Source organism: Rana temporaria, chromosome 8 (genome assembly GCF_905171775.1).
Source record: "Rana temporaria chromosome 8, aRanTem1.1, whole genome shotgun sequence".
Taxonomy (NCBI): Eukaryota; Metazoa; Chordata; class Amphibia; order Anura; family Ranidae; genus Rana; species Rana temporaria.
This window is the reverse complement of record NC_053496.1, coordinates 52,712,568-52,732,167: the sequence shown is the minus strand read 5'-3', so window position 1 is coordinate 52,732,167 and position 19,600 is coordinate 52,712,568. Positions and strand designations below refer to the sequence as shown.

At 46.2% G+C, this 19,600-nt stretch overlaps 1 protein-coding gene across 4 annotated transcripts in view; it reads left to right on the top strand.

The window, feature by feature from the left end:
* The first annotated feature begins 1,095 nt into the window (after positions 1 to 1,095).
* The window catches only part of EXOC6 (exocyst complex component 6), a 369,989-nt gene continuing 351,484 nt past the window's right edge, over positions 1,096 to 19,600 (top strand). For all 4 annotated transcript variants that reach the window (XM_040361791.1, XM_040361789.1, XM_040361790.1 and 1 more), the window contains exon 1: positions 1,096 to 1,245. In XM_040361791.1, the coding sequence (XP_040217725.1) occupies positions 1,121 to 1,245 (125 nt within the window). In that variant the 5' untranslated portion in view covers positions 1,096 to 1,120. The remainder of the gene's footprint in view (positions 1,246 to 19,600) is intronic.

The window sequence follows — 19,600 nt, the reverse complement described above, 5'->3', positions numbered from 1 at the left end:
ATCCACAGACATCTCCCCCACTGTAATATCCACAGACATCTCCCCCCACTGTAATATCCACAGACATCTCCCCCACTGTAATATCCACAGACATCTCCCCCACTGTAATATCCACAGACATCTCCCCCCACTGTAATATCCACTGACATCTTCCCCACTGTAATATCCACACACATCTCCCCCACTGTAATCCACACACATCTCCCCCACTGTAATCCACACACATCTCCCCAGTGTAATATCCACAGACATCTCCCCCACTGTATAGGAAGATTAGTGCTGGCTTAGTCTTACCAAAGAAGCTCCGGGAGCTAGGCCGAAGCCGTGGCCTTTCCTATGGCCGAGGCAGCAGCGGAGCTCCGCGGATCACGTGGTGTGCCGATCCTCATATGGTGACCCGTTCGGATCACAGATCATTTACGATCCGTTGCACCACTAGTACCAATCAAAAGAATTTTGATCGATCAAAAAAATTACAGATTAATGGAGGAATTCATCTTTAATTTCCAAAGCCCTAATAATAATTTGTATGTGCGAATGTGGAAAATACTGCGTTGTGGCCTGTGGATGTTGCTGACGAGCATACTTATTACTTATATAAGTCAGCACCATCTAGTGGCCATAATGCCATATTTTCCACATTAACACATTCAAATTGCAGAAAATATAGCTGGAGAACATTCGATTCGGCCCCATTTGCACAGAATGAATCTACATGCAATTTTGATGGATGAACATCTATATGATTTTTTTTTTTTGGTTTAAATAAATGCACCTCTATGTATTTATAATTATTCGTTTAATAATGATTTAGATATGAAGGTGTTCTCTTTACATTTGTTTTTACCAGGTTTCTGTGGCTTTTAGTTAAATCTCTGCTAAGCTGGTGTGTTATATTAGACAACAATGAGCATCACCACTGTTCATGTACCGAGTCGCACTCATATTTAGCTATCTGCCGACTTGTTTCCTTTGTTTGTTCCATTAAACTCCTATTCAGCATTTCCAAGGTCAGGCTAGGGCAAGATACTTTTCTGCCTTTGTATGCTGACTACATGTAATTTTTGGGATAAAAACAAAATGTAAACTTCCACTGTAAGGCAGTTTATGATCCAGAGCCATGGCTGAAGCCAGCTACCCCGTTGTGTCGGAAATGTTCTTAGAGGAGAGTAATGGGGAGAAGATATATGAGAAGGTGTGTGCAGAGATAGAGACACTGGAGCTGCCTCTGGGATCTACGCTAAGGTAAAACCAATCCGGCACATGGGGACACCTCCGCAACTAACGGGGACACACAGGGCTGCTGCTAGAAATCACGGGGCCCCGTACAGCCTACCTGGCCGGGCCCCCACCAATATATCAAAACAAGATTGTCACAAAAAATACATAAAAATCATTATTAGCGGACACAAACATAATAGAGAACCTGTGTGAATTAACCCTTTTTTATATATTTTTTTATTTTAACCACTTCCTTACTGGGCACGTATACCCCTTCCTGACCAGGTGAAATTTCAGCTTCTGGCACTGCGTCGCTTTAACTGACAATTGCACGGTCGTGCGACATGGCTCCCAAACAAAATTGGCGTTGTTTTTTCCCCACAAATAGAGCTTTCTTTTGGTGGTATTTGATCACCTCTGCGGTTTTTATTTTTTGCACCATAAACAAAAAAAGAGCGACAATTTTGAAAAAAAGTCAATATTTTTTACTTGTTACTATAATAAATAGCCCATTTTTTTTAAAAAAGAAAAACATTTTTTTTCTCAGTCTAGGCCGATACGTATTCTTCTACATATTTTTGGTAAAAAAAAAAAAAATCGCAATAAGCGCAAAAGTTATAGCGCTTACAAAATAGGGGACAGAATTATTATACATTTTTATTATTAATTTTTTTTACTAGTAATGGCGGCGATCTGCGATTTTTATTGGGACTGCGACGTTATGGCGGACGTATGGGACACTTTTGACACATTTTTGGCGCCATTCACATTTATACTGCGATCGGCGCTATAAAAATGCACCGATTACTGTATAAATGTGACTGGCAGTGAAGGGGTTAACACTAGGGGGGCAAGGAAGGGGTTAAATGTATTCCCTGGGTGTGTTCTAACTGTGGGGGGAGGGGGGTGACTGGGGGAGGTGACCGATGCTGTGTCCCTATGTACAAGGGACACAGATCGGTCTCCTCTCTCCCCTGACAGGACATGGATCTCTGTGTTTACACATAGAGATCCATGTCCTTGCCCCTGTAACCGCCGATTGCGAGTGCCTGGCGGACATCGCGGCCGCCAGGCACGCGCATCGGTATCTCAGGAATGCGGCGGGCACGCGTGCGCCGCCGGAGGCGCTCGCGCGCCCTCTAGTGGCCTGGAAGAGCGGAGAACGCATATATGCGTCCTGTCAGAGATTTAGAACCACCCTGCGGCCGCACATATTCGTACGGCCGTCGGGAAGTGGTTAAAAATGTATAATTAAAAAAAAAAAATCAATACATTTTTTAACAGGACAGGGAACCCAACAGTGCCACGGGAGGGGAGGGGGTGCAGCACAGTGACAGGGGGGTGCACATGGGGGGGATCAGAAGTAGGCAGAACAAGGAGCGGGGTCGGTGCGGAGGAAGCAATTACAGGAACGATTCCCTGTGTCTGTGTCTCTTCATGCAGCAGCTGAAAGCCAGCGGGATGGAGAGAAACCGACTTTCAGCAGCTGCAGAGAGCTGCACAGGGCATCTTTCTGTGATTGCACCTCTGCCCGACCACACCCATTCCTCCTGCTGTTTGGGCTCCCCTGTGTGCCTGGAAGCCCTACAGGAGGACTGGTGGTTCCTCCTATCAGTGGCCCTGGGGACACATATTGGACATAGCCAGGAGGACACACAAGGAGTCACAATAACACATAACTTAAAAGAAGGAAAAAATTAGAATAATTTAAACAGAGAAAAGACAAAAGGGTAAGACTTACCACTTGCCACCCAGGCCAATTCTGACATTTCTCTCCTACATGTAAAAATCATATTTTCTTGCTAGAAATTTACATAGAACCATCAAACAGTATATATGTTTTTTTAGCAGACACGCTAGAGAATACAATGGCGGTCGCTTTTATCTTGCACGATATTTGCGCATGCTTAAAAAAAACAAAGAAAAAAACAGTAAAGTTAGCCCAATTTTTTTGCATAATGTGAAAGATGATGTTACGCCAAGTAAATAGATACCTAACATGTCACGCTTTAAAATTGCACACGCTCGTGGAATGGCGCCAAATACTTAAAAATACCCATAGGCAACAATTTTTTTTTTTTTTACTGGTTACATGTTTTGAGTTACAGAGGAAGTCTATGGCTAGAATTATTGCTATCGCTCTAACGTTCGCGGCGATACCTCACATGTGTGGATTGAACCCCGTTTTCATATTTGGGCGGGACTTACGTATGTGTTTGCTTCTGAGTACGAGCACACGGGGACACTGGCGCTTTACATTTTTAATTTAAAAAAAAAATTATAAATTTTACTTTTATTTTTCTATTTTCACACTTTTTTTTTGATCACTTTTAAACATCCCTTGTAATAGGAATGAGCATGATGGGTCCTCTTTACAGTGAGATATGGGGTCAACAAGACCCAACATCTCACCTTCCCATCCAAGACGTCGCCATTTGTTTGAATGCAGAGGCCGGGCGTGACGTCATAACATCGCACCTGGCCTCCGACCAATCATAGAGACTCCAGGGACCATCTGGTCTGCCGGAAATCTCTATGGTCAGCTATCGGGGAGGGGGATCCTCTCACCGATGGCAGAGGTGAGTTGGGGGGATGTCCCCTCTCGCCGCCCGTAAGATCAATAAAGCAGCTGACCAGCCGCTATGATCATTCTTATGGTGTAGGGAATCACCGGCTCTAAAAGACGATATCTGAATGATGTCTGTAACTGCAGGCATTATTCAGATATCCCTTCTCAAAGTCAAGGACGTCATATGACGGCCGGCGGGTGGGAAGTGGTTTAAATGAAGTACACGGTGGGTCAAAATAGTGTGTTGAAATATTGTAGTTAACATATCTAGAATATATTCTGGTAATCCATACCACAGTATCACATACAGTATTATTAATTTATTATTCAATAGAATTCATGTACAAAATTAGGTACGGGCTAATCTAAGGTTCCTCTAATCGTTAACATTAAAGAAGGATGAAATGTACTAGATATAAACTTTAATTATAAATACATAGTTCATAAACAGTTCATAAGAAATTTAGTAACACATGATTGATATTGAAATCCGACATCTAATAGCTCAGATTGAAATAGTAAATCCATAATTAATGAATGGAATCCACAGTAAAGCAAAAAAAAATGAAAAAACACATGATTAATGTTGGAACATGACATCTGTTGGCTCGACGCGTTTCGTGATTTGACGTCACTCATCAGGAGCAAGCATGTAATGTGTCTCTGTAATGACATATATAAATTCCTAATTGATCTAATATATTCACAAATATTAAGAATGACAAGGGGGATACCCCATAACTTACTTACAGGGTATCTATGTGTTGATTGTACGGTACTGTGGGCCATGAGTCCCCCCATGCAGGGAACATCTAATTAAACAGTCTACATGTAAATGTATTAATTTCATCTAACGATGATATATTAAAAAGTGATCAAGTGTCAGGAAATAAAAAGTGGGTGCCATTACAGGGTACATTAAACATAAGCACTTTTTTTTTATATAATTTCTGATATCTAACATGTTTTTGCATTAACCAGTTAAGCCCCGGACCAATATGCAGCCTAAAGACCCAAGGTGTTTTTACAGTTCGGGACTGCGTCGCTTTAACAGACAATTGCGCGGTCGTGCGACGTGGCTCCCAAACAAAATTGGCGTCCTTTTTCCCCCCACAAATAGAGCTTTATTTTGGTGGTATTTGATCACATCTGCGGTTTTTAGTTTTTGTGCTATAAACAAAAATAGAGCGACAATTTTGAAAAAAATGCAATATTTTTTACTTTTTGCTGTAATAAATATCCCCCAAAAACATATATAAAAACATTTTTTTTCCTCAGTTTAGGCCGATACGTATTCTTCTACCTATTTTTAGTAAAAAAAATCGCAATAAGCGTTTATCGATTGGTTTGCGCAAAATTTATAGCATTTACAAAATAGGGGATAGTTTTATTGCATTTTTATTATTTTTTTTTTTTTACTACTAATGGCGGCGATCAGCAATTTTTTTCGTGACTGCGACATTATGGCGGACACTTCGGACAATTTTGACACATTTTTGGGACCATTGTCATTTTCACAGCAAAAAATGCATTTAAATTGCATTCTTTATTGTGAAAATGACAGTTGCAGTTTGGGAGTTAACCACAGGTGGCGCTGTAGGAGTTAGGGTGCACCTAGTGTGTGTTTACAACTGTAGGGGGGTGTGGCTGTAGGAATGACGTCATCGATCGTGTCTTCCCTATAAAGGGAATGACGCGATCGATGCGCCGCCATAGTGAAGCACGGGGAAGCCGTGTTTACATACGGCTCTCCCCGTTCTTCAGCTCCGGGGAGCGATTGCGACGGAGCGGCTATAAACAAATAGCCGCGCCGTGGTCCCGGATCGCTCCCCGAGCGGACCCGACCTCCGCATGTAGCGGGGGGGGGTCCCGATCGGACCCCCCACCCGCTAATAGGCAAGGACGTACATGTACGCCCATGTGCCTGTACGTGCCATATTGTGGACGTATATGTACATGCGGGGGTCGGGAACTGGTTAAGTATTTAAAGTGACACTAAACTCTGGTTTAAAAATGTATATTCTTTTCAAGTATGTATTGTTAATTTGAAGGGGCTGTAAAGGTACATTTTTTTTTCCTAAATAGCTTCCTCCTTCACTTACCTCATCCTTCGATTTTGCTTTTAAATGTCCTTATTTCTTCTGAGAAATCCTCACTTCCTGTTCTTCTGTCTGTAACTCCACACAGTAATGCGACACTTTCTCCCTGGTGTGGAGTGTCGTGCTCGCCCCCTCCCTTGGACTACTGGAGAGTCAGGATGCTCTCTACGTTGCAGATAGATAAAGGAGCTGTGTGTTAGTGGGCGTCCTGACTCTCCTGTAGTCCAAGGGAGGGGGCGAGCACAACACTCCACACCAGGGAGAAAGCCTCGCATTACTGTGTGGAGTTACAGACAGAAGAACAGGAAGTGAGGATTTCTCAGAAGAAATAAGGACATTTAAAAGCAAAATGGAAGGATGAGGTAAGTGAAGGAGGACTGCACTAAGGTAAAGGAAGCTATTTAGGGGGGGAAAAAATTGTACCTTTACAACCCCCTTCTATTGCTCTCAGCCTCCTCCAAATCTCCTAATTCCCTTTATTTCTGTTGGGGTAATCTGACTTCCCAGGCCTGGTTCATACCTTTGCGGTTTTTAGTGCTTTTTTTGCTTTTTGCAGAAACGCACTACAGTCCATTTAATATGGTTTCAAATGGGAAACGTTCACATCTATGCTTTTTTCAGTTGCTGCATTTTTGGAAAGGGTCAGCCTGGGTTCACACTGGTGCATGCAGAACACCAGATGTGATTCGATCACAGGAATTGCACCGCATTCCTGTGCACATCAGATGCAGTGTCTGTATGCAGTGGCGTCACTAGGGTTGGTGTCACACGGTGCGGTAAAACATGGTGTCACCCCCACCCTCTGTCTAGGCTGCCCAGCACCAAGCAGGCAGCGCACGGGCATGGGGCGCACCCCAAACCAGGCCCTGTAAATGATAGTATAGGGCAGTATAGTGGCAGGTTAGGGTAGTATAGAGTGGTATAGTGGCAGGTTGGTGTAGTGGGGTGGTATAGGACAGGTTAAGGTGGTATAGGGCATGTTGGGGTGATATAGGGTAGTTTGGGGTGGTATAGGGCAAGTTAGGGTTGCATAGGGCAGGTTGGGGTGGTATAGGGCAAGTTAGGGTGGTACAGGGCAGGTTGGGGTGGTATAGTGGAAGTTAGGGTGGCATAGGGCAAGTTGGGGTGGCATGGGAAAGGTTGGGGTGGTACAGGGCAAGTTAGGGCGGCATTGGGCAGGTTGGGGTGGTATAGGGCAAGTTATGGTGGCAGAGGGCAGATTGGGGTGGTACAGGGCAAGTTAGGGTGGCACAGGGCAAGTTGGGGTGGCATGGGAAAGTTTGGGGTGGTACAGGGCAGGCTGTGGTGGCACCGGGCAGGCTGGGTGGTACAGGGCAGGCTGGGGTGGTAAAGCGCTGTTCGGGGGCGTACAGGGCAGGCTGGGGTGGTATAGGGCTGTTTGGGGTTGTACAGGGCAGGCTGGGGTGGTACAGGGCAAGCTGGGGTGGTACAGGACAGGCTGGGTGATACAGGGCAGGCTGGGGTGGTACAGGGCAGGCTGTAGTGGCACAGGGCAGGCCGGGTGGTACAGGGCAGGTTGGGGTGGTACAGGGCAGGCTGGGGTGGTACAGGGCTGTTTGGGGGGGTACAGGGCAGGCTGGGGTGGTATAGGGCTGTTTGGGGTGGTACAGGGCAGGCTGGGGTGGTACAGGGCAGGCTGGGTGATACAGGGCAGGCTGGGGTGGCACAGAGCAGGCTGGGGTGGTACAGGGCAGGCTGGGATTGGACAGGGCAGGCTGGGCATGTCTAGCGGGTGTCACCCAGTGCGGACCGCACCCCCCGCACCCCCCTAGCAACGCCTCTCTCTGTATGGCTCTAATCGCATCCGCACCAAAATAGTGCAAGACCCTTCTTTTCCCCCCACCCGGAATCCTGGCGATCACACTGCGTTTTGCAACACCTGGATGGAGGCCGCAGACGGACATGCTGGATGAGACGGACACCTGGATGGAGGCCGCAGAAGGACACGCTGGATGAGACGGACACCTGGATGGAGGCCGCAGACGGACACGCTGGATGAGACGGACACCTGGATGGAGGCCGCAGACGGACACGCTGGATGAGACGGACACCTGGATGGAGGCCGCAGACGGACACGCTGGATGAGACGGACACCTGGATGGAGGCCGCAGACGGACACGCTGGATGAGACGGACACCTGGATGGAGGCCGCAGACGGACACGCTGGATGAGACGGACACCTGGATGGAGGCCGCAAACGGACACGCTGGACGAGACGGACACCTGGATGGAGGCCGCAGACGGACACGCTGGATGAGACGGACACCTGGATGGAGGCCGCAGACGGACACCTCCAAAGCCGCAGTCGGACCCCGCGCAAGGAAGCCACAGACGGACACCCACAAGGCTACAGACGGACGCCGGTCAATTGATCGGCAGGAAGGATTACCCTTAGTGAGACAAAATTGATGGAGGGGAGGAATGTTCCAGGCTAGAGATTGCTGCATACCTTTATAGGGAGTTACAAGGCAGTTTTGTGTCCATTACACTACAGACACATAAATGGGTTTAAAAGTAATGTTCTTTAGTTTTAATGACTTGAGCACTGTCATTTCATGCTTGGTTTCAATGTAATAGCCTGCACAATGACAAAGCAATCAGTGTGAGAAATGATGCAGTGCTTCTAGCAATTTGCTGGACAATATTCAACTAAGTGTTGGCTTTACAGCATACAGTAGGTCATTGGATACACGTGTTGGAAAGGACCATACACACCATCCACACATCATTATTTCCACTTGTCGAGCACCATGCATCACTCTACAAGATGGTATTTGAAAACGGGTCCTGTGTATACCACTGAGATCTCCAATTAAGATGGTAAGACTGATCTTAGAACATCTCAGCTAAATCACTTAAAGAGTCCCTATGCAGGGTAAGGTGCAGTATAGTTGTAGCACCCTCTAGTGTGTGCTACTAGTATTGATAGAGTAGCTAAGGTATATTCTGGCCAGGAATAACCTGAGCCACTAAATTGGGTCAGGGGCAGTGGCGGCTGGTGCTCAAAGTTTTTGGGGGGGCGCAAACGGGAAAAAAATTGCAGCCTCACTGTGCCCATCAAATGCAGCCACTGTGCCATCAATTGTCACCACTGTGCCATGCCATCAAACGCAGCCACTGAGAAATCAATTTGCACCACTGTTCCATGCCATCAAATGCAGTCACTATGCCATGCCATCAAACGCAGCCACTGTGCCATCAATTCGCACCACTGTGCCATACCATTAAACACAGCCACTGTGCCATGCCATCAAACGCAGCCACTGTGCCATCAAACGCAGCCACTGTGCCATGCCATCAAACACAGCCACTGTGCCATCAATTGCCGCCACTGTGCCCATTCATGCTGCTATGCCAATTGTCCCCACTGTGCCCATTGTCCCCACTGTGCCTATTGTCGCCACTGTGCCCATTGATGTCACTGTGCCCTTTAATTGTCGCCACTGTGCCCATTTATGCCGCTGTGCCTATTGTCCCCACTGTGCCTATTGTCGCCACTGTGCCCATTGATGTCACTGTGCCCTTCGTCGCTGCTGTGCCCCTTCCCCCCCCGCCCGGCACTTACCTTTACTGGAGTCAGCCATCCACGTCCTCGACCCTCGATGTCTTTTCCTGCCCTCGATGACGCTTCAGCCAATCAGGTTACCGGTAGCCAGAACCGGCCAACCTTATATTTGAGACGCCTGTCAGTCTTATCCAAGGAACGCACCCCCCATGCGTTCTGAGGATAAGCTTCCGGGGACCCGAGGGCTGTACTCGTAAAGCCTATCAGAGCCGCTGGCACTTCCGTACAGCCAACCAGCTGCCGTTATTCAGATGGTCGGCGCCTCATGTCCGGCCATCTGAATAGAACAGCGCAGCGGCGACAATAACATAGACTTGTGCAATACATGAATCTATGTTATTAGACTCAGTGGCGGTGAGAGCCAGAGGGGGCGGCGCTCCAGCGCCCTTTATGGACGAACCGCCAGGGTTATTAGAGAGCCTTCTAGAACTAGAGGGTGGGGGTTAGGAGGGGCTGCCATGAATATTTGCGGGGCCTTGGCCAATCTGCAGAAGCGCACTGGCAGAGATTACCCCATAAATAGACATGGGACATGCAAGCAGGGGCAGTCAAGTGGAAGATGGAGATGTAGAGTGGAGGAGGCTGTCTGTAGCCCTGAGGGGTGCCCCCCAGGCTGGGGGGGTTGTCCTGCCATGGGATGGGGCTCAGGTGCTGAAAGGATCCTGTCAAAGACACAGGGGAGGAATCTTTCCTGGAGGCACAGGAGCAAGAAAGAGGACAGAGTGATTCAACACTGTTGGGAACAAAGGGGGGAGACTGCCACACAGATGTAGCCAGTCCCCCACGAAGACAGCAGTGGGCTTAATGCCACGTACAGACGATCAGAAAATCCGACAAGAAAACCATGGATTTTTTTCTGACGGAATCTTGGTTCAAACTTGTCTTGCGTACACACGGTCACACCAATTTCTGACCATTCAGAACACGGTGACGTACAGCACTACGACGAGCCGAGAAAAATTAAGTTCAATGCTTCCGAGCATGTGTCGACTTGATTCCGAGCATGCGTGGTCTTTGGTGCGTCGGAATTGCATACAGACGATCGGAATTTCCTCCAAAAACTTTTCTTGTTGGAAAATTTGAGAACCAGCTCTCACATTTTTCTTGGCGGAAATTCCGACAGAAAAAGTCAGATGGAGCAAAAACACGGTTGGAATTTCCGACCAAAAGCTCACATCGGACTTTTACTTGTCGGAATTGTTTCCGATTGTGTTTACACAGCATATGTCTTCTGCCTTTCCCCTGAGAGATCTTCACAGAGTCAGCCGGGTGGGCTGGTGAAGAGTCAGTCGGGTGGACTGGTGTAGAGAAGCAGCTACTGCCAGGTGGGCTGGTATTGCCTGACGAGGCGGTGTTGGGATCGGTGACAAAAAGGAAGAAGGGAAAGTTACATGCTGTGTCACTCCACATGTGCTACTGTTAAGGGACTGTGAGTTCCTGTCTGTAATGGGCCGCTACTAAACTGACAAGGAGTCTGTCAAGTCCCCCCCAGACGTAAGGCAACAGAGGCTGAGCAAGAGAGAGGCCAAGAGTGTGCAAGAGGAAGGTTGAAGAGGAGTCTGTGTATATATAGAAGTGGGGGGGCATCCATGTTCATTTGCAGCTCCTACGTGGGGTGTGCTTAGGGTTGCCACCTCATCCCTTTAAAACAGAACACATATGAATTACACAGGTTCTGTGGCTGATTAAGGTGGTAATTGAACACAAGTGGAGCCTTATCTAAATTAAATTAGCCTCAGAACCTGTGTAATTCATATGTGTTCTGTTTTAAAGGGATGAGGTGGCAACCCTAGGTGTGCTACATAGTCATGTGAAAAAAAAACTAAGTACACCCCATGAAAAATGTTATTTTAAATATTTAAAGTGGAAGTAAACCCTTCAATTTGAAAGTTACAAAAACAGTTAACATTCCCGGCATGCCGGAAATGCTAGCTGTCACATTGTTTGTGCTCTCAACCAAACTGCCAAGCCATCCAATGGCTGGTTTCATAACAGGTCACATGTACAGCATCATGGCAGTTGCAGATTAAACAGAGGTCAAGATGGCCGCTTCCTTGGCTGAAAACGATAGGAGGGTTTACTTCCACTTTAAACAGATAAAATATTCGATTTTCATCCAAACAGTGCCTACAGATAAAGGTGATATACTTGAAAAAAATGTCACAGTAAATTACCATGGTGTATTCATTTTTAATTTCAATACGTTTTTATTGAAATGTTACAATTCAAAGTACACGTAATAAGTAACAGATAAATGCAGACAATACTCTACTATCAGTAAGGGCATAGTTGGCGAGTATACAAGACTATTCAGAAACATGGTTGCAAATTTATAAATGGACAGAACAGGAAGCCGGTGATATAAGGAGGATGATCATTGGCTAGAGAGGGGGAACTGCAGCTCCAGGTGAGTGCACTGTGCAATCAATGTCCTCTCAGAACCAAATGGGGGCATTAGAATCGGGACTTCCAATGATTATATATCCCGTTCCTGTCTTGTTTAAAACTGATATCTAGGGTCTGGTGTTCTCTTTTCTATTGATGTGTGTGGCATCATCATGCCAAGATCAAACAAGCTCTCTAAGTTCCTCAGAAAGAAAGTTGTGAATGCTTGCGAGTATGGCAAGGAATTTAACCACATGCCGACCGGCTCACGCCGATATATGTTGCCAGAATGGCACGTACAGGCATATCAATGTACCTGTACGTCGCCTTTAAGACGTGGCATTGAGGGCGCACCCACCCGCCGCAAGCTCCGTGAGTGTGATCGCGGGTCCACGGGGATACCGGTGAACGTCTCACAGAGAGGAAGAACGGGGAAATGCCGATGTAAACAAGTAATTTTACCCGTCTTCCTAGTAACAGGACACTGATCACAGCTTCATGTAATCGGGAGCAGTGATCAGTGTCCTGACACACATAGCCACGCCCCCTACAGTTAGAACACATCCCTAGGACACACTTAATGGAACACTAAAGGTTCGTTTTTTATTAGATCAATTGATTGCTGTAAGCTAGAGCATTTAAATATCACTTACCTCGTTTTTCCTTTTGACCTCCAAAATACAGTAATCCAGGTTTGAAAATGCCATTTCCTGTCTCTCCTCTTCTTGCTTTCCACCAGCATCTGAGCCGTTCTGCATGGTGGAAAGCAGAATGTGCTCACCCCCTCCCTATGACTACAGCCCTGCGTGAAGATGCTCTCTTATCCCTCACAGGCATGGAGGCTAAGCCTAATGGGAACTGTAGTTCCCATTAGGCCGTGATGTAGCAAGAATGAATGCGCACCGCAAACCAGGAAGTCAGTGAGAATAATGATTCAGGAGTGACGGAGGTGAATAAAACAGCTCAATTTCAACAGGTATCAAACTAGTTATAATGCTAAACATTACTTTTTACTTTATCAGCTACTGTCAGACTTTAATTTAAGAGGGAAATATTTTTGTCTTTACAACCCCTTTAACCCCTTCAGCGCCCCCTCCAGGTTAACCCCTTCACTGCCCGTCACAATTACACAGTAATAAGTGCATTTTTATAGCACGGATCGCTGTGTAAATGTGAATGGTCCTAAAATAGCAGCAAAAGTGTCCGATGTGTCTGCCGTAATGTCGCAGTTACGATAAAAAAAAAATCGCTGACTGACGCCATTACTAGTAAAAAAAAAAATTATTAATAAAAATGCCATAAAACTACCCTTATATTGTAGACGCTATAACTTGTGCGCAAACCAATCAATAAACGCTTTTTACCAAAAATATGTAGAAGAATACGTATCGACCTAAACTGAGGAAAAAAATGTTTTTTATATATTTTTGGGGGATATTTATTATAGCAAAAATTAAAAAAATATAGCTTTTTTTTCAAAATTGTTGCTCTATTTTTTTTTTTTTAGCGCAAAAAATAAAAACCACAGAGGTGATCAAATACCACCAAAAGAAAGCTCTATTTGTGGGGGAAAAAGTTGATCAATTTTGTTTGGGAGCCACGTTGCACGACCGCGCAATTGTCAGTGAAAACAACGCAGTGCCAAATCGTAAAAAAAAATGTGCTCTGGTCAGGAAGGGGGGAAATTCTGCCGGGGCTGAAGTGGTTCATTCTACACCATGCAGTGAATGTGTATGCCCTGTTTAGTGAGCCTCTTGAAAGTCCTGGAAAGAACCACGTATGCTGCTTATAGCAATCAATAGGCCCCTTCTATAATTCTAGTGCAGGTTACAGAATAAAGGGAAGACTCTAGCTTTACTTTCTGTTATAATGTCCTGTTATTGTCTTACTGGGCGTGCCATGTCTTCTGTACATGGCCTTTCCCAGGTGTGACTCACCCAGCCAGTGTCACAATGTCTGCTGATCTTTGTCCAGGTTTTTGTCCTATCTATAATAATAATAATCATATTGAGAAAGTATTTCAATTTTCTGCAACACTGAACATCAATCATAAAACACAATGGCATTGGAACAGCATTAGCAATTATTGTGGCTGCAACCAAGCGAGTGTTTAGGCAATATGATCCCAATCCAGCGCTGTGAACAAGATTCTCAGCTCTCCCCGGTCGCTTTTTCCTCATTGGCTGAGACATTGGCTTCCACTGCTGTCAATCACAGCCAGTGCGGAGCGAGCGGGCGGCAGGGCTGAGTTACGCTCTTTGGGCCAGATTCACAAAGAATTGCCCTGGCGCAGCGTATCTGAGATACGCTACGCCGCCGTATCTTACCTGGCGGAATTTCGAATCCAGGAAGATTTCGCGCCGTAAGTTACGGCGGCGTAGTGTATTTCTCGGCGCGTATTTCAAATTGGGCGGGTAGGGGGCGTGATTCATTTAAATGAAGCGTGTCCCCGCGCCGACTGAATGAATGAATGACTTGTATAGCGCAACTCATGCGAACTGAATCGCCTCTGGGCGCTTTTTCCAGCCAGAGTCTGCTTGGCTGGTGCGGTCAATTTACCCCATAGGATCGTGACATGCTTGGGACACACAGTCATACACACAGATATACATATATATACTGGGCCAATTTGGACAAGATCCAATTTACCTACCAGCATGTCTTTGGAGTGTGGGAGTGAACCGGAGCACCCGGAGGAAACCCACGCATGCACAGGGAGAACATGCAAACTCCAAGCAGATGGTGTCGTGGTCGGGATTCGAACCAGCGACCCTTTTGCTGCTAGGCGAAAGTGCTACTCACTGCACCACTGTGCTGCCCCATGCGCATGCTCCGTTTCGAAATTTCCCGCCGTGCTTTGCACGAAATGACGTTGCACCAACCTCATTTTTTGAGCGTAGACGCGAGTTACGTCCTTTCCTAATTACGGACGACTTACGCAAAAGAAAAAAAAATTCAAAATTCGACGCGGGAACGACGACCATACTTTAACATGGCAAGTCTATCTATACGCCACGAAATAGCAGCTTTAACTATACGCCGGGAAAAGCCGACTAGCGACGACGTAAGAGAATGCGACGGCCGCACGTACCTTCGTGGATCGACGGAAAAAGCTAATTAGCATACCCGAAAAAAATCTGCGGAAAACGACGCAAACTCCACCCAGCGGGCGCCGAAGTATTGCACCTACGATCCGAAGGCGTACGAAGCCGTACGCCTGTCGGATCGAAGCCAGAAGCCGTCGTATCTTGTTTTCAGGATTCAAACTAAAGATACGACGCGGCAAATTTGAAAGTACGCCGGTGTATCAGTAGATACGCCGGCGTACTCTCACTGTGAATCTGGCCCTTTGTGCCTTATAGACACATAGAGCGGGGCACGGGAGCAAAGCATACATGAGTGCCCCCAGAGCAAGTGGCTTGCTCTGGGGGCACTCGGCAGAGGGAAGGGGCCAGGAGCGCTGGCGATGGACCCTAGAAGAGGAGGATCGGGGATGCTCTGTGCAATTCCATTACCTGCACAGACCAGGTAAGTATTAGTATTATTCATTTTTTGTTAAACCCGAGCCTTTAATATTACTTTAAGCTGTAAGTTTTTTTTTTTTAACCTTAATGCATTCTATGGTAGGAAATATGTGTTTCTTTCTAAAGTAAAGATTATATGGCACAAAATAATGCAGAGCTTCCACGATTGAAAGAACTGAAATTCAATGAATGAAAGGGGCAGGCAAGGGACAGTAAGGCTCGATTTCCAATAGTGCGACTTGTTATGTGACTTGGAACTGCAAAGTCGCATGACAAGTCGCACCCCATGATTTCCAATGAGTACCATTCATTTCTGAGAAAAGAAAACAAAGGCGCACCAGCCTAGTGTATTACCGATAAAAGATTTGAATAAACTGCTGCTGGGCTCTGATGAAGAGGCTTAGAGCTTCGAAACGTGTCATCCAGCGGTGACCTCCTTCACTTTCTCCATGACTGATCGGAGTGTGGTTCGAGGTCTTCTTACTGCAGCTTATGTCGATTAAGCTTTACTGCGATTCTTTCTACTACACTTGTGAGTAGACCTTGTATATATATCTTAATTTTATTAAAATCTTTTAACGGTAATACACTAGGCTGGTGCGCCTTTGTTTTCTTTTCTCTTGTTTGCCACTAGGATATCCCCATCCATGAAGGGCAGCAAGGCCAGTGGCACCGTTGTTGGTATCATCCTTATGGGCAATTGACTTTTGGATTATCCTCTCGTGCGCAGGAGAATTTGTTTTCTACCATTCATCTCTGTGTGACTTTAAAGTAGTCCCTGCACTACTTTGGTCCCACTTTGATGCGACTTGAGGTTTATAGACCTCAAGAACACACAGGCATTGTTTCAAGTTGGGTCAAAATTGCGGCAAAAATCACGCCAAAAAATTGCACGACTTTAAAGTGGTTGTAAACCCCGTAATTTTTTTTATCTTTTTAAAACCTGCAAGACAAAGGCATAATAAGCTAGTATGCATAGCATACTAGCTCATTATGTATTACTTACCTTAGATCGAAGCCCCCGCAGCCATCCTTGACCCCCCCTCTGGCCGCGGACATCTCTCCCGGAGCTTGCTTCCGGATATCGAGGCTCCAGCGATGTGATTGGCCGGAGCCACGATGTTGTCACTCCCGCGCATGCGCGTGGGAGCCGCCGTTAACGACACAGCTAACTGAAGCAGCGGCACGACGTGCCATTGCTTCAGTGCGCATGTACCGATCACTTTGGCACATGCAGACACAGGGGGATATCTCCTAAACCATGCAGGATTAGGAGATATCCAGGCTAGCTACAGGTAAGCCTGAATATAGGCTTCCCTGTAGCAAAAAGTTAAAAAACGGGTTTACAACTACTTTAAGGTCACTATAGTGGAAACCGAGCCTAAAGCCTAGTATACAGCACTAGTTTTTTGTCCAACATTAGTGCAGCGATCTCTTCTGCTGTTCTTTTGTGTTCTGATAGAGGGACAGCCCCCCGCCAGAACACTCTGGTCAGCACTCTCAGCCATATGGTAGGTCCCCCAGAAAACAAACTTGGCACACTTGTAGAGGAAGAGTTGGGCTATATGTGTGCCAAGCTTGGGGTCCAGGGGACCTACGGCCAGCCGGTACCAAGTCCCCAAAGTCCGGAAGATCAGGCGCAAAAAGCTGACTCGACTATAAGCCGAGGGGGCATTTTCAGCACAAAAAAATGTGCTGAAAAAACTTGGTTTATACTCGAGTATATACGGTATGTGTTTTTTAATATTATGAGTGGACATTTTTGTTGCGGCTTAGGACCATTCATTAGATTACCCGTCAGGTGTTTATTGCTACCTCTGTCCCTCTTAGGCAGATTCACCCTCTATTATATTTTTGCTGTTTACCTTATCATTAACCACTAGCCTACCGGCCGCCGTCAACGTCTTCGCCTTCCCGAGCCACTAGGGGGCGCACGCACCCGACGCATCACTGGGGAGCTGATGCGCGTACCCGCCGGGAACCCGCGATTGCCCAGTAACTGAGCAGGACTGTGGATCTGTGTGTGTAAACACACAGATCCACGTCTTGCCAGGGAGAGGCCAAGGGTGTGTCCCTTGTTCATAGGGACAATGATCGGCCACCTCCACCAGTCAGTCCCCTCCCCCTACAGTTAGAATCACTCAATAGGGAACACATTTAACCCCTTGATCGCCCCTAGTGTTAACCCCTCCCCTGCCGTCACATTTACACAAAAATAGCCTGGGCAGGAAGGGGGTGAAAGTGCCCAGTATTGAGGTGGTTAATAATGAAATAAAAAAAAAATCCCAAATTTTGGATTGTCTCCAGAAAAGTAATGGAGAGAAAATGTTTTAACCACTTCCATAGCGGGCCCATTCTGATACTCCTCTCCTACATGTAAAAATCATAATTTTTGTTTATTTTTTTGCTCAAAAATTACTCATAACCCCCAAACATTATATTTGTATTTTTAGAGACCCTAGGGGGGGAAAAATTGCGGTCGTTTTTAAAATTCTTTTTTTTGGGGGGGGGTTGAACTGTTTAATTAATTAATAATAATTAAAAAAAAAAACACTAGTTAGCCCAATTTGTTTGTATAATGTGAAAGATGATGTTACGCCGAGTAAATAAATACCTAACACGTCACGCTTTAAAATTGCGCACACTCGTGGAATGGCGCCAAACTTTGGTACTTAAAAATATCCATAGTAATGCCGGTGCCACGGAGAGGAGGGGGTAGACCAGTGGGGCTTCATTCCCTCGCATCGGTGGACCCTGGGACAGGTAAGTGTCCGATTATTAATAGTCAGCAGCTGCAGTATTTGTAGCTGCTGACTTTTAATATTTTTATTTTAGTAGGAACTCCACTTTGAACAGCACTGACTGGCATATTCAATGCTTTTGATATCTTTTTATATCATTTTCCATTTTTGTAAGGTTTCATTACCTTGTTACACAGGTCTTTTGACTGTTCTTTTCTACCTCCTCATGGCTCTGTGTCTAGCCTGCTTAGGGCATCCATGTGGGAGCTAACAAACTCATTGACTTATTTATACACAGACATTAATTTTGAAATAAAGTTGGAAATTAACCTTTAATTGCCATTTTAACCTGTGTGTGCCATCTTCTGTGTCTGTACCAAGGCCAAACATTCCAGGGATCAGGGCCATTTGGGTGATTTCTGTTATCATTGTGATTTAAAAAAAAATCCAAAAAACTATGTTATAATAAATGGCTTCATGTGATCTCTATCCTTAAATAAAGAACAGTATTTTGCCATGATCAGTCATATTTTCAATATTAATGCCAAATTTTCACAGATTCTGCCAGGGTATGCAAACTTTTAAGGTCAACTGTATAAAAATAAAAGTGACATCTAGATGTGTGTTGTTTTGTGCACAGGGCTGAGGATGAGACGATAGCAAGTGAGGGAGGAGGATGAGACGATAGCAAGTGAGGGAGGAGGATGAGACGATAGCAAGTGAGGGAGGAGGATGAGATGACAGGAAGCGAGGGATGAGGATAGGAATGACAGGAAGCGAGGGATGAGGATAGGAATGACAGGAAGCGAGGGATGAGATGACAGGAAGCGAGGGATGAGATGACAGAAAGCGAGGGATGAGATGACAGAAAGCGAGGGATGAGATGACAGGAAGCGAGGGATGAGATGAGATGACAGGAAGCGAGGGATGAGATGACAGGAAGCGAGGGATGAGATGACAGGAAGCGAGGGATGAGATGACAGGAAGCGAGGGATGAGATGACAGGAAGCAGGGGATGAGATGACAGGAAGCAGGGGATGAGATGACAGGAAGCAGGGGATGAGATGACAGGAAGCGAGGGATGAGATGACAGGAAGCGAGGGATGAGATGACAGGAAGCGAGGGATGAGATGACAGGAAGCGAGGGATGAGATGACAGGAAGCGAGGGATGAGATGAGATGACAGGAAGCGAGGGATGAGATGACAGGAAGCGAGGGATGAGATGACAGGAAGCGAGGGATGAGATGACAGGAAGCAGGGGATGAGATGACAGGAAGCAGGGGATGAGATGACAGGAAGCAGGGGATGAGATGACAGGAAGCAGGGGATGAGATGACAGGAAGCAGGGGATGAGATGACAGGAAGCGAGGGATGAGATGACAGGAAGCGAGGGATGAGATGAGATGACAGGAAGCGAGGGATGAGATGAGATGACAGGAAGCGAGGGATGAGATGACAGGAAGTGAGGGATGAG